This window comes from Halichondria panicea, chromosome 1, assembly GCF_963675165.1.
Source record: "Halichondria panicea chromosome 1, odHalPani1.1, whole genome shotgun sequence".
NCBI classification, from domain to species: domain Eukaryota; kingdom Metazoa; phylum Porifera; class Demospongiae; order Suberitida; family Halichondriidae; genus Halichondria; species Halichondria panicea.
Genome location: NC_087377.1, coordinates 14,260,820 through 14,285,684, shown reverse-complemented (window position 1 = coordinate 14,285,684; position 24,865 = coordinate 14,260,820). Strand labels below are relative to the sequence as shown.

Genomic DNA, 24,865 nt, shown 5'->3' with positions numbered 1-24,865 from the left:
TTGACCCATAATTATTTAAAATTACTATTAATGTTTCAGAGACCAGAGACGATGTCGGTAAAGGTATGTACACTGAGCACATAATCAATACATGTACTGACACATGATAATAATACATCAATGTCAATTTTATCTTGACTCTTGTCTCCCTGTGTGGGAGAAATCATGTAATCATGAGCACTCAAAGGAGGTACTGTATAATATACGAGATCACGGATATGAATGACCTTTTTTTTAGCAAAAATGTTCAGCTGTAATTTTGCCACCCCTGCAAACCTAAGCTATCTACGGCCCTGCATGTGCATGTTCTATCTCCTCTATTGAATACCATATGCATAGTCAGTGCCTTGCACAACACACATAATTTAGCCAGACATAATAATGCTTTAGAATTAACCACGAACGAATGTGAACAAGTAAAGGTCACATCTACTGAACTCAACTGTGTATATACTTGACAAAAAAGTACTTGAGATAGAAAAATACTTGAGACACACAGGGGCGTAGCCAGGATTTGGGAGAGGGGGGTGCTGAATGAATGGATGTTACGAATTACCAGTGCGCTCTGCGCACTGCGCACTGGCAGCCACCATAGGTGCGCCCCAATGGGGGGTCTGGGGCACTCCCCCAGAAATGTTTGTTATTACATGCTCTGAGATTGATTCTAACGCAATCTGGCTAAAGAAATGACAATATTATACAATTTGCTTATTATTATAATCCTCCATTCGCTCAGCTGCACTTCACACCTCTGGCTCTGCAGGACCCTCCGGCCTGGACGCATACCAATGGCGGAGGTTATGTACCTCTTTCAAGAGAGCGTCAGACGAACTCTGTCACCAACTTGCCATAGTTGCGAGAAGACTCTGCACCTCCTATGTAGCCCCCCCCCCTGATTGCCCCTTTCCTTTCCTGGCATGTCGACTCATTGCACTCGACAAAAACCCTGGGGTTCGCCCTATTGGCATAGGAGACACAGCACGAAGAATAATTGCCAAAGCTACCCTGTCCTTAATTAAACACGACATCCAAGAAGCGTCAGGCTGCATCCAACTCTGTGGAGGCCAGTTGTCGGGCATAGAAGCCGCTGTACACGCAGCTAGAAGGTGCCTTGATTCAGATAACAATGAAGCCATTCTCCTAGCAGATGCTACCAATGCATTTAACTCACTGAACCGCAAAGTTGCCCTCCACAACATACGCAGACTCTGCCCGGCACTGGCCACCATCCTCATCAACACCTACAGAGAGCCCACAGATCTTTACGTTGATGGAGACCGCCTACTCTCCCAAGAAGGCACCACACAAGGTGACCCCCTTGCCATGCCCATGTATGCTCTGGCCAGCATCCCCCTCATCACAAAACTCTCTAACACTAACATCACCCAAATTTGGTATGCGGACGATGCTGCAGCTGCGGGGAAGATATCTGACCTACGCGAGTGGTGGGACACCTTAACCAAAGAAGGCCCAGCCTTTGGATACTACCCGAACCCCCTAAAGACATGGTTGGTTACTAAGGAGGGATTCCACACCATTGCATGGGTCCACTACCTTCCACCAGACTGGTGTGAACGTCACTCCGGATGGAAGACCCTACCTAGGATCACCCATTGGCTCCCCAGGGTACATGGAGTCCTTTGCTGAGTCTAAAGTTGCCAGCTGGGTCTGCACTCGTGACTAACCTTGCAGATATTGCCACCACCCAGCCACACGCCGCCTACTCTGCATTAAACCATGGATTATCAAGCAAATGGACCTATATGTGTCGCACAACACCAAGCAGGATCATGAGTCAAAGAATGGCACCGCTGGACGAAGCTCTGCGTAAGAAACTAATTCCTTCCCTCACAGGTACTCCTCCACCAAACGACACTGAATGTACACTCTTTGCCCTTCCAGCAAGGGAAGGTGGACTAGGTATCCGTATACCATCCAAACAGGCTACTCATGAATACAATGCCTCCCTATTCGTCACATCTGCCCTCTGTAATCACATCATCAAACAAGACACACACTATGGGCAGGAGATCATCTCGGAGTCACTAATGGCCAAATCTACCGTAGACCAACAAAACAGAGAGAGAACCAAGAACGACATCAACACACTGACGCCACTACTCTCTACAAACATGCAAAGATCTGTCAATCTATCTAAAGAGAAGGGTGCATCGTCATGGCTAACCACCCTACCGCTCAAAACCCATGGTTTCACCCTCCACAAACAAGCCTTTAGAGACGCCCTATCCCTGCGTTATATGGTTGGACTCCAAACAAGCTACCCTCGAAATGTGCCTGTGGTTCTTCCTTCACAGTAGAACACGCTCTCTCTTGTGCGAAGGGCGGCTTTCCGTCCATTCGGCATAATGAGATCAGAGACTTGACTGCAGATCTTCTTAGTGAGGTCTGCAACAACGTGTGCACAGAACCAGAACTGTTACCGGTTACAGGGGAGAACCTAGCAGGAGCAAGTGCCAATATACAACCGGGTGCACGCCTAGACATTGCAGCCAATGGAGTATGGGGTGGCTCCTTTGAAAGAACTTATTTTGATGTCAGGGTATTTAACCCACACGCTGCATCCAACAGACACACCGACCCTCAAACAGTCTACCGCAAGCACGAGCAAATAAAGAAAAGGGCCTATGAACAAAGAATTCTAGACATCGAACAGGCATCCTTTTCCCCATTAGTCCTCTCTGCAACAGGAGGCTTAGCTCGTGAAGCAACCACCTTCTACAAGAGACTCGCTTTGATGTTAGCATCTAAATGGGACCAATCATATAGCAGTACACTATGCTGGCTCCGTTGCCGACTAACCTTTTCCCTCCTTCGCTCATCGATCCAAGCCATCAGAGGGTCCAGATCGTCAAGTGGACACCCCTTTAGATCTGGGGCCATCGACCTGGTGATCTCGGAGACCCACCTCCACCAATAAACTGAACCTTTGTATGTACCCTTAATCCTCTTTATTTTCTTTATTTTCTGTACCCTCCACCTTTCATTGTGTCTACATAGAAGCACATTCCCCTGTATACACTACCTTATACATGCATGAGTGTGCCACTAGCCTCGAATCCACGCCGATTAAAATACGTATTTTAATCGGCGTGGATTCGAGGCTAGTGTGCCACAAGCTCAAGCTCAGGCTGTGGAGTACCTCAAGAAGCTCATACTGTGGACAGTGTAGTTGAAGCATCAATCTATGGTTAAAGGATAAAGGCTTCATGATGGCATCCATATCAGCAAAAAAGCTAGATTTATTTTATTCACGACAAAAATGTGTTTATTATCTTACTAAACTAGAGTCTTGACACTAATCATAAGCATGATAAGTGTATTGTACTCTAAGAATGTTATAATTATAATATTAAAGTGGTTGCAGAGAGAATAAAAACAAAAACAGTGTATACACACACAAGCAAAAATAAACACGTACATGTATACTTAGTATGAGGTGAGGTTACTACGTGTCTTATGGATGACATTGTTGAATTCATGTCTTCCTAGATGCTTTTGTTTTGTTGAGAGAGAGTGGGATCTGGTTAATGGTTGAGGAGGACTTGCACCTTTTCTTACGAGCTTTTTGCTTCACATCCTAAAAAGACAATTAATTAAAAAACATGATATAAAAGTTGTTGTAAATCACGAATAGATGCCCTGATCACTCCAAAATCAGTTGTATACTACATTCTAGCATGAGTACTACAATAATATAAAACAATACAGCTAATCTGCAAAAGTCTATTTGAGAAATAGCTTCCACAAAATTGTCACTATATAGTACAACATTTTTTACTTAAACAATCCATAATACCTTACATTGAGTAATAGAGCTTCTGCAAACAACTCACCCTAACTTTCAAGGTTTAAAAACACTTTTTGGGGTGCAATACACCATCCAAACTTTATGGGACCACTACCATTGGAAAGCTTATGTTTTTATGTACCCAAACAGCTTACTTGATTGGCTTGAACGCTGAAAGAATGATCTTGAAGTCCAAAAATATAGCTCAAAAAACAACAAATGACCTTTTGACTAACAATGAATAACATTAAAAATCGTAAGTAGGATTGTACCATCCAACTTTTGTTGAAAACATTGGTGCACGTAATGCGTTTCCAATCCCTTTCCTTTACTATCTATGGTATAGCTAAGTGTAACGTAAGGTAAACAATGGCCCCCGCACCACTCTATCCTCAAAGGAAACTGTTACACTTATTTTTGGAAATTTACCACCTTAAACTGAGTGTGCAGTGAGCGTAGTTTACAGCTTCCAAATCATTTTTACACAAACTTCCTATTGTAAAAACTTAACACTTGTACTTATTCTTATTAGTTAGTTACTATGGTGTTTGTTAGGAATGTATGATTAGCCCTTAATTGTTTCCTGTATGTGTGCTTTTGTTCTATTGTTCTATTGTAAGGAGGCCCTGCGTGTCTCTTCTATTTATAGCTTGTCTATTTATAGCTGTGTGTCAGTCCGTCCATGTGCTTTGTCTTTTGTCTATGTCCAACTGTGTGTGCCGTGCTGATTACTCTAGCCAACACTTCCCAAAAATATTATGGTGGCGCTTAAGCGCACAGCTATTATAGCTATAGTAGTATGCAGTGGATCTACTGTACGGTTTGATTTTTTGTCTCTGTATTTTACAGCAGCTCTACGGTACGAATCAAATGCATGTGCATAATAAAAGAAAAGCCTACTGCCTTGGATCTAACATCACATCTTTTAATTACAGCAACCGTTGGAGGACTTAAATAATGGCACTCAGTCAGAGTTGGCGCTGTAATTACAGCATAGTACACGAAGAGTACTTAATATTGTGGTGATCGTGTCCCACACAATCCTCCCAGCCAGCAATGATCAATGCCTGACGTGACATGATCGGGCACTCCTACACCCTCTTCACTTGAACATAATTATGGTAACCATCTTCACACAGAGCTCAGCTTGTTCAGCTAGTACACTGTCGAGAACCAAGCAAAAAAAAACCTGACAATTTTGTACTGAGATATAAATGTGTGTAGAATAAAGCTAGTGAATTTCAATGGATTTCCTTAGCTTGTACATCATGATGCATGCAAGTTTCTCACCTCAACCTTCTCTGTAAGCTAAGGTAGACTGACAGTTACAATTACTAGAGCACTCTGTATCCTGGATCATAGTTCTACTGTGCCAAATGGTGTCCAGTTCTTCGTGTACTTTTACATTGTTTACACCTGTGTTTTTGGAGGTTGTCCTCCAAAAACTGTTGTGCGTGGGTGGATGACGCGCGATGCAACCGCTCTATACGGTATATATCGATGCATGTTGCCATAAAAATTATTTACTGGTATTTTAAATATATATAGGAATGAAAAATCTGCTACAGTACATCTTTCTCTTCATTATTAAATGTAAATTGTCTTGATTTAGCTCATACTAGCTCATACAGTGATTTATATGGAAATCCTCCAGGTGGCTGCAACACTCTGGCGTTAGATAATTCATCAGTCTCTCTGATGGTCGAAGGAGGAGTGAGTCTGGTTGGTGAACATTGTCCTGGAACTGTCAGACTGTTCTGTGAGGGAGTGGACCTTGTCCATCTTCGATGGACACACAACGAAAACAATTTAATCTATGACTTTCAAACTGATTCAGAGACATCTTCTGATCCTATTCCATTATTGCGCCCTGAATTTCTGTCTGTGCAGCTCAGAGCAGTTTCTCAGTCCTTATTGTCCTCCGTTCTAACAGTAGATGTGGAGCAACTACAGCTACAGGGGGTTACTAGCATCTCATGCGGAGATGTTGCAACCATTAGGACTATACAAGTGGATCCCATTATCATCCATGAAACAACTCCAGACAGCCCGAAAGTATCTTCGATCAGTGCTCGCTACCATTCTGGCCTACTGAACAGCTTGCAAATATCATGGATTAAACTGGTAATTCAAGTTATCACTCATCATTATAATGCATTCACAACTTGTGCATGCCCCACAGCAACCTGCTTACCCTGAACACATGCTAGATTCAATAGCATATATAATTGGCCTAACAGGCTCTCAATCCATTCAAGTCAATTACAACACATGTGGTAGAATGTTTTGTACAAGAATCTTTGAAAACATTGCACGTACTGCGGAGGATCGTGAACACAACTTAACGATTGTGCTTACAGACACGCATTCATCAGGTGACTCAGATTCATACGAAACAGTAAAATTTATAGGTGAGTTTTCAAATTTTAAATGGATAATGAAAGTATATTTTCGTCAATGCACACACTGCATGCAGCTCATAGCAGTGACTACTACTTCTCTATAATGCATGCATACGATGGCTGCAAATTGAGAGGAGTTTGTATGTCACCACTGAAAGCATCAACGGTTGCCTTTTGTTCCGTTGTTTATCTAAACAATTTACACCAAATTTTAGTACAGATAAACACTAGTCTTGATGAGCAATACACCTTAACACCATCAAATATCAATTTTTACGAAGCCTGGGTAGGAATCAATGATTCAGAAGTCGATCAAGTTACTAATAGGAGAAATTTCACTATTGGTAAGCCAATAATATTTATGTATATTCTGTATTAACATGTAAATACAATTAGAACCTAGTTATCCCGAGATTATGATGGTAATTGTTCTGTACTCAAACAGGGGAGAGTTGAAAATAATTCAGGTTGATTGGGTAAGAACGTACCTTAGCCAGCATAATTTATTGCAGTATAGTTATAATTATGACACAATGCAGGTTAACGTTGCCTCAGTGTGTGGTTACAGCCCGATACAATATCAGCTGAGTATCAGATACAATGATATGGAAGCAGTAGCACTCTCGACAGCTGAAGTCCAATCAAACGAGTGCATGCCAGCAACATGCACAGCGAAGATTGTTATTGCTACAAAGTTCTTAACTTCCAGTCTCAGGATTTTCCTAACAGCAAGTAACAGTGGAGGCACAAGTACACATGAATTCATCAGTCCTATTCGTAAGTTCATAATAATTTGTATTATAGCATTGAAAAGATTTATGGAGTCAATTGTATATACACACTCAGATCAATCCAGTTCACTGTACTATCGACCCAGTATTATGTTTCTAAACTGTACAGCCTTGCAAATTAACTGCTTTAGCTCAGTAAGTGTACAAAATAATACATAATGTTTAAATAACTATTACGGAGGAGATCCATTTTACCAGCAAATTCAGTCAACTCAGGACCTCATTTCTAATAATGTTTTAACATTGCAAGAGACCACCACATCACACTATTTCCTTCTGAAATGGAACATTAGTGACACACTGCAGTTGCAAGAAGAATTCGTGTACATCACCCGTCATACATGCTCACAAGGTATAAGTATATATAATTATATTCTAGAATAAACAATTATAGTGAATTGCTTTATACTTTTTAGGAATGGACGAATCTGATGTTTCAACTACCAGTGGAATTGCCTTTAGTAATGAAATAATTATTGGTATTTCAATTGGGTTAACAAGCTTGGTCTGTCTTCTGTCGACACTCATAATTGTGGTTATTGCTGTGGTACTCAAGCGACAGAAGATAAGTGGAAACAAGACCACCAGCAACAATACTGGTGTGTCCATGGTGATCAATAATTTAGAGAGGACTCCGAGCCCTGTGTATGAAGAGATTGACGAGTTGCGTTTCAAACAAATCGAAGTGAATAGAAATGAAGCATATGCACGCTATACTCAAGAGGCTGTGTACTACAACACTCGCTCTTAATTTAATTGGTATATAGTAACAGTAAACAATAGTTTAATCAACTGATCACTCTCACTAACTTTCGATGCTAGTTATATTGACTGTGTGGATCCAGTTTACACAACATTATTTAGTCCCAAATTATCTGGCTATAGCCCTCTGATTATTTCCACAAACAGCTGCGTTCAACACCATGCATTGTATATACAACTTATCTCACACAACGAGACAAACTGAATTATTATACAATCCAAGAGACATAGCTTTTACTGTGGTCAGTCAGAATAAAATACAAAATACGTTACAGTATTATGAGTATATACACTATTATAAACGGGTACAACAGATCTAATTAATTTAGCGTATATTAGGGAATTTGTTTAACGCTAAATTATGTCTGCGCTAATAATAAAACACATTTAAAAAAATTATGCTTTGAGAGTTAAGCCGAGAAGTCTGCACTAGTGAATAATAGTGAACTAATACTGTATGCTCACATGCCTGTATAATGCAGGCATGTGACAATTGTATATACATCGTTCCCCTCCGAAAAATGAAATTCGTCCCAGATTATATCAACAATTCTCAAGTGGTATATATATCCCATGAATCGATCAGGGGGCCGTCGTGATCAGTGAGGGTAACGTCGATGATGAGCTATTGGCTGGGCTGTAGCATCATATCGTCCTCAAGCAACTGTATAAGTGAGTGCCGGCAGGTGTATTGCTGGGAGGATTGGCTGGTCGATCTACTTTTACAAGTCAAATGATTGGGGGACATCGTTTAAGTCGATCAAAGTGAATGATTAGACATTAACGAGATAAACGTGGATTCTGTAATTGATGAGAACTGAGTCAGAAAGCTGTTTCGGAGGATACTGTACGGTCTTGGTCTTGTCCATGGTCCATGGAGTTTTCTACTGACACCATGAGGAATTACCTTGGACTGTACCCAGACAAAATCGTCCTGGGCATAGGGTTTTCCATGTGCTTTCTCTTTGTAGAGTCTGTCTTGGAGGTTTGATTGTGATTTAGCTTCTGTAGTTGCACAATCCAGACACGTCTTGCACCATTTGCAAACATCGTTTTGATAGCCAGGCTAGTAGAAACGATCACATACTCTTGAGAACATCTTCTCCCCAGGTGTCTACTTTGTGCACCTGCATGTAGCTAGAGACAACTAGGCTGGGAATGAGACTACCTCATGTAGTGCTATCAATACAACTTACACATGGAATAATTATAATGTGTACACCAAACTGGAATAATAGGCTGACGTTTTGAGAATAGTTAAAAAGAATAATAGGCAAATTAAAAAGCATAAGTTGCCAAGCCCTAGCCAAGAGCAGCTTCAGTACCCCATTATTGGCCAAACCTGTATATTACGGGCTAAACAAGAAATCAACTGAAAATCAAATTAAGTCACTGAGCAAATCGACAAGACTTCTTTTTTAGATATGGATGCAACAGTATCTAAAAGATACCTTGGATTGTAAATGTTCACCTAGTCATTCCAGCTATAGCAAACGAGCTCAAAGGAGCAGTATTTTTCAACTTCGTTCTATTAAAAAAAATCGACCCGGGACCAAGGCTATACCTGAGGTAGCATTACAGAAAGTGAAATATAATCCTCTAGTGCCGAAAGAGAAAATACTCAATTCTCCATGCCTGCCTATAGTGGCTAGTGCTTACAGTACAGTAATAGATGTCTATCTAGCTACATTATAATTATATGCCCTATTATTCTCAATTATGCTTGTAGCTAGATAGTCTCCCTATTATTCCAAAATTAATTATGCTAGCATAATTTGCTAAGCCCTACTTTTGGCTTACATCAATAACAAGAGTGGCTCGAGATGTAGTAGTGTAACCGTTCTCGTCATTAATGTCGCATGGCTTTCCTATTGCTTGTGGTTTTCCAAAGGAATTGGGGCTGTTGACAGACACCGTCTCAAAGTCGACGCTTGCCTTACGTTCTTGAGACCCAAAAATAGCTTCTGTGTGTTAGTGGACTTACCAAAACAAGTCTTATTGGATAACTGTGCCTGTGCAGCAAAACGTTTACTCTTGCTTTCCCATGCACTGTCAACGGACTCCCATTGACTCCTACCAGTCGTACTTCAGCCCATGGCTCCAATTGTCCGTATTGCATATCATCTCAGGCGTCCCGTGAATCAGGGTGACTGTTGTACCTGTGTTGATAAGAAAGAATAGTGCTTTTTCCTTCACCTTGCCTCCGACACGAAACCCGCCTGTAGGTGTTACTATATTATTATATAGGTTTATCAATAATTGAGTGTTTTGTAAATTTACAACTCACATTTATGTGAGTCGTATTTTCAGTACAACTACTCTCCTGTGTGCGACCCATCACGCAGGGGGTAGAAATTTTCCTGAGCCGTCTTTTGGGGGGCACAACATACTCTAGACACATGGCCTGTCTTTCCACAGTTCCAACTGACAATTATAGGAATGTCTGTAAGTGCGAGTACAGATGATGGAAAAGACACAATTTCTGGTCCGTACTGTCCTATACTGTTAAACTAATCTGCAATGTTACAAAAGTCTTTCTTTTTCGTGATGGACTGTGCCGACCTGTGCATGTACATTTCGATTTGATCCGATGATTTAAGGCATTTTCACTTTTCCAGCTAACACAGGTCAATGCACACAAAAACAGTGGCGGGATTAATGCTTCAACAATTCTCACTGCTGATCTCTCAGAGTACAACCAGAACATTAAAAGAATTCTTGTGATTCTTTTAATGCCGCAGTTGAATATTTATATATTAGCCATCTTTTAATTCACAATATACAATATCTGCTCTATGATCAATTTATTAGCTCAGGATGATCACTCATTCACTTTCTGATACTATAATTGCTGTAGTGATGACTCATCACAATACTCTTGGCAGTTGAAAACCTCTTGTCTGTGTGCCTGTAAGACTCATTAGCTTTCAACTCAACTTCTGTCATATCTGAGACATTAATTGCCTTTGACTTGACTTCAACTTCATCGTACAAAACACTGTTGGAATGCTGACTTGATTTACTTCGTTTGTGGAGTGTGGAGGGTGAACCTTTTCTGCTCGTTGTCACTAGATGGTTACCATGGGATAGGTTTTTCATTGCATTTTGTACTATAGAGAGTTTTCTTCAATTCTTTCAGAGTGAGTTTTCTTCTAAACACTGACATTCTTGAGAATCAGATGGCTGCTGAATAGTAATGCTGTCATAATGATCTGAAAAAGTATCAAAATGGCCATTTGTGGGTGGCAGAGGTTAATTAGTGATCAAGGTGTTTGAAGAGAGACCCTATACTTTTACAATAGAATGGCATGCAGGACGCTTGACAAATCTATTTAAAAAAGCCACTGCACTAAACATTTTGTCCATCTCAAGTGTCCTCCACTTGAAATAAATGACTTCGCTGACCAACTTGCTCACCTAGACCCTTCTGATTGTCCAAAAGATTGGCTGTGTACAAAAGTCTATAGAAGAAGTATGATTATCTTGCAGAAACTGGAAAATCTATGGGCTGCACCCTCCTCCTCTGTCATAATTGTCATAGTAACGGCGATTATGGTCTTCTTCAGGATAAGCATAATATTATTGATCTCGACTGGGTTCGTGTGGAGGTCGATAGTCGTCCCTGTGTGGGGGGTGTGAGTAGTGTGAGGGTGGTTCTTGATGTGTGGGCGGTGGAGCTTGAAAGCTAACTTTGGATGTGCATCAAAGTTAGCTTTTAAGGTGCATGTAGTTTTAGTCATGCATATGTACAATGTAAACTTAATATATGTAAGTACCAAACACAGCAGTTAGGTAGAGTATCCTCCAAGATTGGAGTTTGAAGGGTAGCAGCATGTGCATGTGATGGCATATCTCCTAAAATGCTAAAAAATACTGCAGAAAATAGTGCCTCTCCACTTGCAATGTTGTCAATCAGCACAGCATGGAAAAAGGCACAAGTTGTTTTCTCATATACCCAAGAGTGGTGATACATCACTTGTCAACAACTACCAGCCAGTATCAATACTATACCATGCAGTTGTAAGCAAGATACCCTAGAAAAACATGTGAAAACACTTCTGGAGGAGCACATGAAGTTACATTCACCAATTTCCCTAAGGAAATGGGGCTTTATGTCACCACGTTCAACTGTGTCAGCTCTCATTCAAGTGATTGATGACTGGAGCAGGGCTGTCGACGGGGGATATGAGGTCATGTATTGTATTTTCTATGTCAAAAAAGCTTTTGACTCTGTCCCACATGTTGCTCTATTGCCGGAAGCACCTTCAGTATCTGCACGTCAATAAGTACATTGTAAAGTATCTACTGAGCAGACAGCAATTGTTGGAATAGACTATGTACTTCAACTAGAGTTCCTCAGAGCTCGGTCTTAGGCCCCGGACCCCTACTATATATCAACCAAATATATTTCACATGACAGCAATCTCAACATGTTTGCTGATGATATGGCCCTGTATAGAGTCATCAAGTCTAATAGTGCATGACTACATGCTACTTCAGAACGATGTAAATGCTGTTTTAACCTTCATGAACTCTAAATTCAATGGGACAAAATGCAAGTTTATATTCGTCTCCAAAAAAATCTCACGCTCATTATTGCCTCCTGCTCAAATGGAGCCTTGCTTGCAACAGGTTCCAAATTACAAATACGTATATCTGGGACTCACCCACATGCTACTACCATTTGTAATAAAACAAGAAAACTAATTGGTCTATACTTTATCAGAGATTCTCAACCAATGCATCGATTTCCATCCACTCTCTGAAAATTATATATAAGAGCTTTGTGAGGCCACATATAGAATATGCTTCAAAAGTATATGGAGCCCCCAACTATAGATGATATAGACAACCTGGAAAAAGTACAGAGATTTGCCATGAGAGTGCATGTGTCTGCAACAGTGGGATCTAAAGCAGGAAGAACTACTGTCAGCATTTGGCCTTACAACTCTAGAGACAAGAAGATTAATTGCAAGAATGTGTCGATGTTTATAGACTTTCCCAACCCATGGTTAAAAGAAGAGCGATTGTCTACAATAGCCGTTCAGTTAATGGGCTCTCCCTGGTACCAATTAGATTTCAAACATCAAATGTACCAATACTCATTCTTCCCACACGCTGTAACTTTATGGAACAAACTTGTTAGTACACACAATATAGAAAATATTGTTACTGTCAGTGTGTATAAATATTTCTGTACACATTCTTTAGGATGCACTTTATATCTACTCTATAGCTAATTATTCTATGCGGTTATGCTAGATCTAGATTGTTAAAATAAAATAAATTCTAACCAGTCGTATGGTATTGAGGGTCATAAACTATTACTTTTTAAGTTAGTATAATTATATAGATCAAGATAATTCCCTTAACAACTGCAGGTAAATTAATATAGCGCATTATAAAACTGTATAACGTGCTATGGTTCGCTTCAGTATTCTGTTGCAAAATTAATACATGCATGTTGCTTTCATAGTTTCAATATTGTTATGGGATAGTGGTTGGAAATCACCTGTATATACCTATTGGTAGTATAATAATTATACCGTATAGCGGGTTATTTCGAGGCACTAAAATTTCGCTGATTGCCCAAACTAAACATTTCGAGGATTTTATTTTACAATAGAGAAGTTTCAATACCGGATGTAAACCAATATTTGAAGTACTAACTTTTTGTTTCTGGGTCAATCCTCGAAAACCTCGAAAATTCCGTGCCTTGAAAAGCCAGCAATACGGTACATGCAGCATCATCATTAAAGATTCAAACGAAGTATATAAACACAAGTCACTGTGGAACGAAACTTGGCCTTCCTGGAGAGGGTGGGGTTCATCATAAGGGTATTCACCACATATACATCACTCCAGAAACTGGTCTCAGCTAGCTATAGTCACACTCAATAATTTTTTATAAGAAACTAAAATTTTAATACCAATACACACACACTATAGCTGTACTATATGTTCATTGTCCAGTCTTTTTCAAGTAAAACTTCTTAGGTTTCACTTGCGGCTCTTCTACTTTAGGTTCGATATTCACGTGTGAGTAGGTAGGATCGTCCACATTGGGCACTGGCGTTGACTTCTCACCATGGTGCAGATGTAGGTAGAGTCCAGCTCCAAGAGGCTCAATGGATGCCTGTAAAAATTGTTAGCTACTGCGCGATGATGCAACGCAGTGTTATTACTATACCTCACTGATGTCTTCATAACAGGAGTGAAACCTGCTGCTGTTGGTTGTATCTTGAAAGTTAATGCTCTGCTGACTAAGAACATCATAATCATCCTATATAAAAGAACACAAAACCCAATGGTACAACAAGACAAAGCCTATATTTACCGTCGTGTTTTCACTTTTACTTCTGAAAACAACATCAGGTACAGTTGAAATTGACTGTGAATTTCTCTTTGCAATATGAGTGTAACTGGGATCTGTCAGGTTTGGCACGGATCTTGATTCGTGTTCGTAGGCATCTCTTAACTTCAGCTCAATTAATGTTTCCTATATAATTTTTATACAGCATGAATTAAGGTAGCGATAATATCATTACCAGCACAAATGCGTGCAAGCATAACAATAAAATTACCTCATTAACAGTCGAGTAACAATCATTCCGTACATCGCAACTATGTGAAAATCTAGTTGTCAATGGGCGCTCCAGCATATTATACTGACTTTTCTACAACACAAATTAAAGGAATATAGAAATGGTATATATAGAGTCACCAATAGTATATAGTACTGTACTTTGTTTCAATGATAATTATTATACCTTTCGACCATCTCTAGATCTCATATTCACCCCAGGGACTTCACTTGAAGAGTTGGCTGCCACCTGTAAAATCACATGCAGGCATGTATATCAATGATAATATGAAATTTAACCTGACGGAGATGCACATTCTTGTGTTGTGTTTCGCAATAGGCGTCCCTTTTAAGATCGTGATTGGGCTCAGTGTTCCTATACAAAGGATGGCAAAATTAACTACCACATTAATGCAAGAGAAAACATTTGCAAATCAAGCCAAATCAGTAGAAAATTAATTTTGACACTTGGTGATTTAACTTTGCGATCAGGCAAAGGATCGTGATGCCATACAAGTACTGCATGGTATAGGTCTTTTCAATCGTATTTTGCAAAGCCATTATACCACTCGCTAGCTTGCAAAAACATTATACAGTGGAACCCCTCTATAACGGTCACCTTTGGGGAACAATGTTTTGGCCTTTATACAGAGGTGGCCTTTGTTGAGGGTGTACACAGCCTGTTTATTTGGGACCTGGGTGCCCTGGCCGTTATATAGCAGCTGGCCTTTATTCGGAGATGGTTATTAACAGAGGTTCCACTGTAGTATTACGGTATATAGGTACGTACAAAAGTTGCATTATTAAAGAATGCATGCATGCAGAATGCTAGCCTCGATCTCAGGCTGCATGCATTTCTTCATTAGAGGCATGTGTGAAGGAGGCTAGCAGAATGCATATCTCAGGACTTACCTATTTTCTGATCGCAATGTGAATTCTGAAGGAATCAAATAATACAAGGTGTGCATGTATGTTCGGGATAATAAACATTTTCCAAGGCTATAATAAAAGGGAAACTTACTGCGATTTTTATACACTCCATATACGATAAAGCTCCAAATAGTAATCAAAATGGTTATTCCCAAACATGAAATGACCAACATTGTATCAAGCATATTGTCGTGAAGTGTCATCCTAACCTGACTGCATTGTGTACCTAAATAAAGAAGTTTGTAAGAATAACTTTACTATGAAAAGAATAAATTATCTGATCTGTTTACCATACGAAATGATCCCAAAGGCAAATAATGAAGAAATGCAAATGACAAGCAGTACGAGTAGAATCACCATAGAAACAACAAGAGATTTCTTTCTATAGACCAACACCTTCACCTTACAAAAAGCTGTATTTCCATTATATCAGAGAGGAATTGGTCATTATTTTGAGTTGACGGTATCTTACCTCCTATAAGTAGTAGTAAGAAGTGAATGACCGTAAAGAGAAGGTACAGTGAAGTTGTGCTAAGAATAGCAGTTGACCTTAAACCAAAAAGAATTCCATCTGCATAAGTTGCTGATAAGGGGATTTCATTTGAAACCACTGAAACTCCCCTGGATCCACCACTGGTATAATATGAGTTTTTACATAATTACGACTGCATGTATACGTGTGATCGATGGCAGGTAGACGCAGCTAGCTATATATAAGAATAGTTCAGTTCATGTTTGTGGTAACTCTGACTAACTCTTTAGACTTAACCTTATTATTAGTAGTACATATTTGTGGGTTTTAGTGGTAGTCTCTGTATGCATATTATTATTAGGTATGGTTTCCTGTCTGACCTGTTTAGTTCTAGTTAAACTGGTTTTGTTTCTGTGTGTATTTAAGTCAGTGTTTGTGCACAGTGTTCAGTTGTCATTATCACATTCAGATGCTATAGGTGAACCCCTGTCCCTAGACATAGTGCAGAGTAACAATATATCTATAAGGCTGATCTAGAGCATCGCTAGGCTATCAAGGATATAACACCCCTTTACCCTAACTCTAACCCTTTACCCTAACTCTAACCCCTTTACCCTAACTCTAATCTCTTACCCTAACCCTTTACCCTGACCCCCTAGCCTGTTACCCTAACCCTAACCTTATGCCCTATAACCCTATCCCTAGCCCTTATACCCATACCGGTACCTAACCTCTTATATACCCTTATAACCGCCCATAATCCCGACATTATGCACATTATATGCGTAATATACATACACAATTAAGTGTACCTGTAGCTATATCCGTAACACCAACACATCCCAACTTGTATCTCACAAATTTGACATTATGCATATTATACACAATTAAAATAATTATTTGACATTATGCACATTATGCAGCTCAATTATACATCAAATATAAAACTTGACGTTATGCATAATTAATATACACCACTTACTAAAATGTGACATTATGCACAATATGCATAACAATTATACATCAAGTATTAATTTACAATTGACCACTCAGTACTTGTTTTTTCAGTGAGTAATATCGCTAGATTAACAGTATTTGCACTGAAGACAAAATTGTCGTCCATTCCTAGCACACCTACACAAGTGATACTTGGCAAAATTGAACTTATGTTTGGAATCGAATTGTCAATTATTAGCTCAAATATTTGTGGTGTTGTATTATCCATGGTGCAACGCCGATTAGTAGTATTTGTTTGAATAAAATTTTGAATTCCATTGATATTGTAGATATTGTTACGATTAGATCTAGAATTTCCTATATTCCAAATAATCTTTGTGTAAGTGCAGTTCACTAAACAATTCAACGTGCGAGATGAGTTGTTTAAGCGACTAGTCAATATAGGCCTGAAAGTTTCATCAGTGGATGAGCCTGAGAACAAATTAAAGCCAATCTACAAATGCAGGCATACACATTTAGTTATCATACCTGCGCAACAGAGCAGAGCAGCAAGCATAAATATTTTGGATGCAATGGGCATAATGTTCTTCTCAGACTCAGTCCTCCTTTCTTCCTTGATTGGTAAAAATTAAACAGTCTGCCCTAAGACCCCAAATGTTGTAAGACAGGAAGTGCTACAAGTTGCCTCATGAATATATTAATGAGAATTTTAACAGTTTTACTTTGTTTCTGATAAAAATAGAGCTATATATATCTAAGTTGAAATGTGTAATAAGAAGACAGTTTAATATACGATAAACACTTTAAATTTGGGTCAAACAAGCATAAAGTTGTGTTAAATGATTGCGAATTTTTGAGAAAGCTGTTCACCATCGACGTAGCAAGCTAAAAATTGGTGAACAATTAACTGAATAACAACATATCGAGTCAAGGTAAATGCCATACAAATGAATGCCAGAATGGTATTTGCAAAGCAGTTTAATATACACAAACTTTAACATAAATACACAACTTGGCAATAGCATAGAACACATTATGAATGACTTCAAGCCTTCTAGCTTGCTGCTAAGCATGCACATGCATCAGATGCACTAGTCAGTTGATACCGGTTTAGGCACTGAGTCACTGGTTCCTTTCACATCTGGAGATATGCAGCCATGAGTTCCACCAACCACAGAGACTATTCAGAATGAGCTATCTTTGAATTTTTACGCAAGCTGTTCACACTAGATATCTAGTCTAAACTTGCTGAGATATTATCAACATATAGTTGTGAATACAGCTGCTAGCCTCCTTCGCAGCCTCTCCTTTTCTGTTCTTTGGCATAGTTCAAATACGGGACTAATTGGAGGAACAAAGAAAGAAAGAAGGAAGAGACAAAGTTTCCTTCTTTCTTTCTTTGTTCCTCCAATTTTCTCTTCTAGAATACAGCAATGGTATATACCGTTGTCATAGGCGCGAGTGACTCCCCCAAATAATGACTCCCGGTCACTCAGTCCTATATACCTATAGTTACCAGTGCACTGACCCCCGGTCACTCATGCCTAGGAATAAATGACTCCCCCGGCAGTCATTGACTCCTAGTCACGAATGACTTCCCCCTGGAAAAAATGACTCCCCCTTAAATTTAACTTTGAGAGATTTCAGCGGAGGTCGAGGGCTACTAAGTACATCCAGACCTCAAAAGACTGCACTATATACACACAATCAAGTTCAAGACTGTTATATATCTGTGAGAGACCTGTTACAAGTGATAATTTTTTTTTACAGTGCACGAAAAACAAAAACAATACAGTGCAAATAATTATTATGAAAAACAAAAACAGCAGTGGAAGATAACGAAAGCAGCCTAAAATTAATTCTATTTAGATCTACAACTAGCTATAGCTATTATATTCTGCAAGTGGAGATACTTTAATACGTATAATGATACCACAAGTTGCACGTATCACACTGTATCATTTCATCGTAAGAGTCAGGGTGGAGACAAGGGCAGTATAATTATAGTAATTACAATGCTGGAAAATCTCTTGTGCATGGCTACTCACTTCAAAAATCTTCTTCATCAAAACAACGTACAAGGTGGTGCCTCATTTTGGGATGATGTGATCCAAATAATTGTCTCCTTGCAATTCGTGGTATGCAGTAGCCTCCTTCACTGGCCTTCATTCCACTTCCCTGAGTGAAGTGCGGGATCGAGGCTAGGTATGCAGCGGCAATAGCAAATAAACTACAGCTGTTGCTGCCACTGTTCTGTTGCTGAATAAAGCCCACAGACAGTCACAGTAACAACCCATTGTGTACTTCTACATTTGGGCGATTTGCAGCTCAGTACTTGGCTCCAGTTCATTCCCATATTAACCTTGCCACCTTGATTAGTTGATAATGATTTGAGGAGTTAGTTAAGGTTGGTGTCAGCAATTGTCAGGTCTATCGTTGCTGCGAGCTGGTCGTTGAAGCTGTTTGCGGATGACCTTGCTCACATGATGCATGATCTCAATAGGGAGAAGGAGATACGGCATCTCAGCCAGCGCATCGTGGGGCCATAGGGTTGTTTCCACTTTTCTGATAATTGGGAGGCAAGTCTTTTATAGAAAGTGGTTGCGATTGGGGCCAGTCCTCCGGTCAACGAAAACACGAGGGGGGAGAATGAGGAGTGTTCTATCTCACGGACTCTTTGTTCGTATTGCCTTTTCTTTTCTTTTTCGTGGCTCCTGTATGTGGCGGACATGGAGCGCTTTTGGTTAGAGGGGGCCAGGGGGTTGAATATACCCTCACATCTAGGTACGTTCTCAAGTTTCAAAGGTACTTCCCCAGAATCCGTCCACCACCACGTCAAGGCGGGCACCATCCTGTTTATTTGTTGAGGCGCCTTCAAAGGTTTCACTTGTCACTGGTTGTAGGGTAGGTTCTGTTGCGACACAGTGGCAGGTTTCTTTCAGCAGAGAGGCAGTGATGTCTCTCAGTTCATTGTGCCTTATACTGGGGTAGCCTCCTCTGGGGCATGAGAGAGCGTGTTGAATGGAGAACGTCTGTCCACAAACACAGTGGGATGGTGTGTTTGCTGGGGGCCAACCATACCTCAGGGCTATTGCGTCACGAAAGGCAGTTTTGTGTAGGGTAAATTTGTGCTCTTCCAATGGTAAAGCAGATAGCCAGCTTGAGGCACCTTTCTCGCTCCCAAGGTCCATCGCTAGTTGTTGAGGTTAAGGCAGGGAATCTCTAACCATAATTGCAGATTGTTTTGCATGTTCACCTCTTTTCTCTCTGACACTTATTTTTTCCTCCATTTGTTCCACAAGAGTGTCGTACGGGTACGTGATGTTCTTTGCTACTATAAGATCCACAAGGAGTTTTGTAATTGACTTAGACATAATAAACTGTTCTCCGGCTGTTGCGGCAGGGTCAGGGAGGTTTAACCCACCAAGTCTTGTTGGTAATGCGAACAATTGTCTTTCTGTGTCGTTGGGGGCTTCTCTTCCAGTGAGTTTTGGGATTAGGCGACACCTAATGGTTTGCTCTAGGGGGTTTAAAAGCATGATATGTTTGGACTTGTTCTAGTGAGGTACGCCCATTTGCTGGTGAATCCATGTGTCATTGAGGCGTAGACAGCATGTAGTTGACTATCGGCAATTTCTAAAAGCTTCACAATTTCTTCACACCATACCTTCGCTTTTTCATTCACAAAGTTTGTCCGCATGCGCCAAAAATGGTCCGCCACACTTGATCTGTGTAGCCAAAGAGATGAAGATAATGCAGCTGCAGAGTGCTAGGTATATACAGTCAGAATAAGAAGCACAGATTGACAGAGTAAGATTGCTGAAGCCCATTGGACCAAGATGGAAGATATTGCAGCTGCAGAGTGTTCAGAATCAGAAGCACAGAGTATGAGTGCTGAAGACAACCTGCTTGATGCAGTATATAATTACATAAATGAAGTCAGGTATCCAGTGGAAGCAAGTGCAGACAAGAAGAGATCAGTTAGAAGAAAGGCCAAGAAATTTGCTGTAGAGAATGGAGACCTATTCTAATTGAAGAAAGTAAAGAAGGTAAATTAGAATGTTTCAATGCACGTGTATCTACTTTATGCACAGAGTACAGTTGAGGTGAGATATATAAGAGATCGGAGTGAACAACTAAGAATTCTTCAAGCATCACGTATCGAACCAACAGTTGGTCACATGGGAATCAAAAGAACCTGCATCGTATCAATGAGAGGTTCATATGGCATGGACTCATCCAAGGATGTAGAGGAAATGGTGTGTGTTATACTTATTACTGTTATCATAATGTTTATTGAGTAATACTTCAAAGGTATGAGGTGCCGTTTGTGTCAAAACTATGTAAAAGTGAGACATATATAATATGTCCATGGGTATTTATAAATGTCCATGGGTATTTATATATATCCACGGGTATTTATAAATACCCGTAGACATTTATAAATGTCCACAGGTATTTATAAATACCCATAGACATTTATATATGTCCATGGGTATTTATATATGTCCAATGGGTATATATAAATGTCCATGGGTATATATAAATGTCCATGGGTATATATAAATGTCCATGGGTATTTATAAATGTCCATGGGTATTTATTATATGTCCATGGGTATTTATAAATACCTGTGGATATATATAAATATCCATGGACATTTATAAATACCCATGGACATATATATATGTCTCACTTTTACATAGTTTTGACACAAACGGCACCTCATAGATTACTACTCGATTATCAGGTTTTTTGGGTGCCTTTTCGTTTAGCGATGGATTTCATTCAAGCGAACTTGTTGGCTAAGTTTTTGTTCACGCTCAATGCTAGGCCTGAGCTAATTATACACTTGAATAATATTTTGAATAATAGGCAGCATCTTGAATAATAGGCAAAATTAACCGCAAAACACTATTGCGCATGTGCAGAATGCTCTAAATACTATAACAGCAAGATCATCTAATTTGAAGTCTTCAAAGCTCCTCATGCTCATATGCAAGCCTTGCCTCAAGCATCAAATCTCACAAGAGAAAGGTTGCAATCCACTGTAGGAAGAAAGAGGACAAATTTATACTATTCATGCTATTACATTCCAGATTATTCCGAGCATTATTTATCAGGGCTTATACTTTATCTACTGGAATCTGAAGGGCAAGCTAACGTAAGACCTACTCTCCAGGTGATCCTGATTATGAAATATAAAGTTAACTGAACACTATAACCAGGTACATAGAAAGCAATGTTGTGCAACTGATAACATTGTATTCAAATAGATCTAGTCCACATCAACATGTGAATTGAAGTATGAGAGACTGCACTATAGTGATGTATATTTGTTTTTAGTAAAATAATTTGGGAGAATCATAGTAATAGCCATTATTGTTCTGCCTCAATTGCAAGTAGCTATTATATTAATAGGATGGCAGTATTTCACTTGGTAATGAGTGTTGTCTTACTGTGTTTCACTGTTGGACAAAGCGGAGCAATTAGTAAGATCCCTGCATGTTTTCATGATTTGCTATGCAACATTGAGTGCATGTAGTCATGTTGCAGGTGTTTCTCTGACTGTAGAGGGAGGAGTGAATCTGGTTGGTGAACACTGTCCTGGAACTGTCAGACTGTTTTGTGAGGGAGTGGATCTCACTAGTTTGCGTTGGAGTTACAATGTCACTAAAGAAGAAATTCATTCATTCTATCCTGACAGTATGATTTCTACTCAAACTGTATCAAATCCAGCCTTTATTTCTGTTGAGTTGAGCTCAGTTTTGCAGAGTGATCAACGGAATTTCGGAAACTTTTCTTCAACTCTTACCCTCAACATCTCAGAGCTTGAGGAGCAGCATATTAATGAAATCAGATGCGGCAATCCGGTAACGCACCAGACAATCACAATTGATGTTCAGGTAAGGCAACAGGCATTATCAGAAGACCCTCAATAAATCAATATTGTCAAATCCTTTAAATCTTCTGCTTCTGTTATGCTGACAGTTTCATGGGAACCACCAGTAAGCCATACCATTTTTACCATGCAATACTGGGCCAGGGGCTATACATTTATACCTTATCTGATCCATGCATGATTGTCAATCACAGGTTGTGGCATGCCCTGCTTCTAGACGACAAATACGCTATGAGGCCACCCTAACTGGGAATGATTATCATCACATCTCAACTACTAATAGTGGTACCTGTACAATGGTGTGCAGCGTCACATTCACTGTCCCGCTTTCCAGAGATGGTAACTACGTGTTGGAGCTCCAAGCTATCAACGACGTGGGGAGAAGTGATCCTGTCCTACATAATATTTTTATAGGTGAGTTCTATTAATGCATGAGCCTTTACATCAGCTGTAATTTCAGTGACACACAGCAGTTCCAATGGTATATCTATCGGAGTGACCGTAGCAACTACTGTTGTTGTATTCATATTCTCTTTGGTACTCGGTTTCGTCACGGGAGTTGGTACATACTATATTGTGCTGAAAAAATTACTCATCATAAAATTGAAAAGCGAAACTGAGTCTGGAGTGCAACCGAGAGAGGATGCACCGGAGATACGAATACAAGAATCAAGGGAAATTTATCGGGAGGTTATCTATTCGAATCCAGAAACAGCACAGCAAAATGAAGACCTGACTCACTCTTATTGTGAAGCCGATGATCCAATAATAGGCAGTAGTGTTTATACAAAGTCGAGTGTAAGTTCAAAGGAACCAATTCCTAACGAGTCTTATGGAAAGCCAAAGAAAGAACGTTCCCGACCAGATGAAGAAATGAGATTAAAAGCTAACCTATCTTACGATAAAGTGGGAATTTTGAAAAGAAGTGGAGCTAGAAGAGGCAAGATGAACATGGAAGCGAATCAGTCGTATGGTTTGGCAAGAGTATCCACTGACCCAGAGGATAAAGTGGAGTACGATTACATTGACAATGAACTGCTTCAATCTTGCAAATAGAGTCTCCCATTTAGATCTAGCACATGCAAGCATGTCAGTTTAGTGCAGTATCACAACGTTGAACCTTATCGGATATTTTGTAACAGTATGTGTATATCACACTTCCAATTATACAACCCTTCTTGCACTCATGCATACAATCAATGTAACGTAATTGATTATCATAATTACTGCGTACTTTTAAATTGATCACTAGTCTCAATAGCAAAGTGTAGATAAGTTGAGATATTATTATTATGACAAACATGCACTAATAATAGTGAAGTGGTATCACGTACATGCACACAGTACATTGTGTCACAAGTATACTGAATTTACAATCAGTACACCCTTATAGCTGCAATGTTTCTATCAATGCGAATACATAATTATACAACTCAACATTATCCAGCTTTATATACTCTTGAATGGAAATTGACGGAGTTCTGGTGTGTACGTGATATAATTATAGTATTACCTCTTCAAGTTTCCCATAAAGTCATCCTGTGTGCCACGTCTGTTTGATGGCCTTAATTAACCCCATTGACTCGATAGTCAAACATGCGTGGTCTGCACTGCGTCCATCTGATGTGGCACATGCAGAGAGTGCACAAAGTTAATTGCTAAAATCACCACGTGTAGTGAAGTGTAATTATTCTCCCGCGTTTTGGCGCGTCCTCTTGCCCAAACGTGTATGGAGGAATTTTAAGAGGGCGCAAAAGCCCTCCTTAACTGGGGTTCGATCTCCCATGTCCTGATATATACGTGTCATCATGCAGCTGCTTCAAGAATACTCTGAGGCTGCCGAAAATATCAAGAATCCCTGCACATTCCGGTCATTATGAAAAGGGGAGGGATTTTACTAGGGTGTTGGATGACATGTGGTGGGATTGGGTTACCAATAGGAAAAAGGGACCTGAAAATTGAGGTCAGTGGGTGACAGCTAGGCCCTGACAAATTATGATCGGAATAATTATGTGTATATAAAGGCATCAATGTCCACTTTTGGTAAAGATCATTGCATGTATAACGACGTTTTCATTGCAAAAAGGTGAATTACAAGTCAGCAAAGATAATTAGAGAAAATTATGTCGTGCATGTGTCAGTTGTGTGCTGTGTTTATGTCTTGGTCTTAATTTTGTCTATAATTATTATGTCACACATATTTTTTATGCAGATTTTTTATTCCGAGAATAATAGGCACATTTTTCAAGAATAGAATA

At 39.7% G+C, this 24,865-nt stretch overlaps 3 protein-coding genes, 1 long non-coding RNA gene and 1 pseudogene across 6 annotated transcripts; 3 read left to right on the top strand and 2 right to left on the bottom strand.

Moving 5' to 3' along the window:
- The first annotated feature begins 1,728 nt into the window (after positions 1-1,728).
- On the top strand, positions 1,729-2,972 carry LOC135351532 (uncharacterized; annotated as a pseudogene).
- A 287-nt stretch (positions 2,973-3,259) lies between these two features.
- Positions 3,260-5,299, bottom strand: LOC135351690 (uncharacterized). 2 transcript variants are annotated; one of them, XR_010399482.1, is made up of 3 exons: positions 5,099-5,299; positions 3,855-4,971; positions 3,260-3,598 (listed from the first exon to the last, which is right to left on the bottom strand). It is a non-coding gene; the product is annotated as an uncharacterized LOC135351690 (long non-coding RNA). The 2 variants fall into 2 exon arrangements; XR_010399483.1 differs by having other exon boundaries at positions 3,964-4,971.
- Positions 5,300-5,334: 35 nt separating this feature from the next.
- LOC135351283 (uncharacterized) lies at positions 5,335-7,951 on the top strand. The gene is made up of 9 exons (XM_064550258.1): positions 5,335-5,401; positions 5,463-5,932; positions 5,991-6,219; positions 6,285-6,554; positions 6,607-6,686; positions 6,750-6,987; positions 7,057-7,136; positions 7,200-7,353; positions 7,418-7,951. Exons 1-9 carry the CDS (start codon positions 5,359-5,361, stop codon positions 7,750-7,752), a joined length of 1,899 nt encoding a protein of 632 aa, XP_064406328.1. The 5' UTR covers positions 5,335-5,358; the 3' UTR covers positions 7,753-7,951.
- A 5,645-nt stretch (positions 7,952-13,596) lies between these two features.
- LOC135351581 (uncharacterized) lies at positions 13,597-15,850 on the bottom strand. Its single transcript, XM_064550631.1, has 10 exons — positions 15,749-15,850; positions 15,567-15,689; positions 15,368-15,502; positions 15,259-15,283; positions 14,647-14,722; positions 14,534-14,596; positions 14,348-14,440; positions 14,101-14,262; positions 13,954-14,046; positions 13,597-13,899 (listed from the first exon to the last, which is right to left on the bottom strand). The coding sequence occupies exons 2-10, from the start codon at positions 15,634-15,636 to the stop codon at positions 13,726-13,728; spliced, it is 891 nt and encodes a 296-aa protein (XP_064406701.1). The 5' UTR covers positions 15,637-15,689; positions 15,749-15,850; the 3' UTR covers positions 13,597-13,725.
- A 6,220-nt stretch (positions 15,851-22,070) lies between these two features.
- On the top strand, positions 22,071-23,832 carry LOC135351589 (uncharacterized). 2 transcript variants are annotated; one of them, XM_064550642.1, is made up of 4 exons: positions 22,071-22,197; positions 22,262-22,713; positions 22,802-23,021; positions 23,068-23,832. In XM_064550642.1, the coding sequence occupies exons 2-4, from the start codon at positions 22,687-22,689 to the stop codon at positions 23,661-23,663; spliced, it is 843 nt and encodes a 280-aa protein (XP_064406712.1). In that variant the 5' UTR covers positions 22,071-22,197; positions 22,262-22,686; the 3' UTR covers positions 23,664-23,832. The 2 variants fall into 2 exon arrangements, with proteins under 2 accessions (XP_064406712.1, XP_064406718.1); XM_064550648.1 differs by having other exon boundaries at positions 22,097-22,197; positions 22,251-22,713.
- The last annotated feature ends 1,033 nt before the right edge of the window (positions 23,833-24,865 follow it).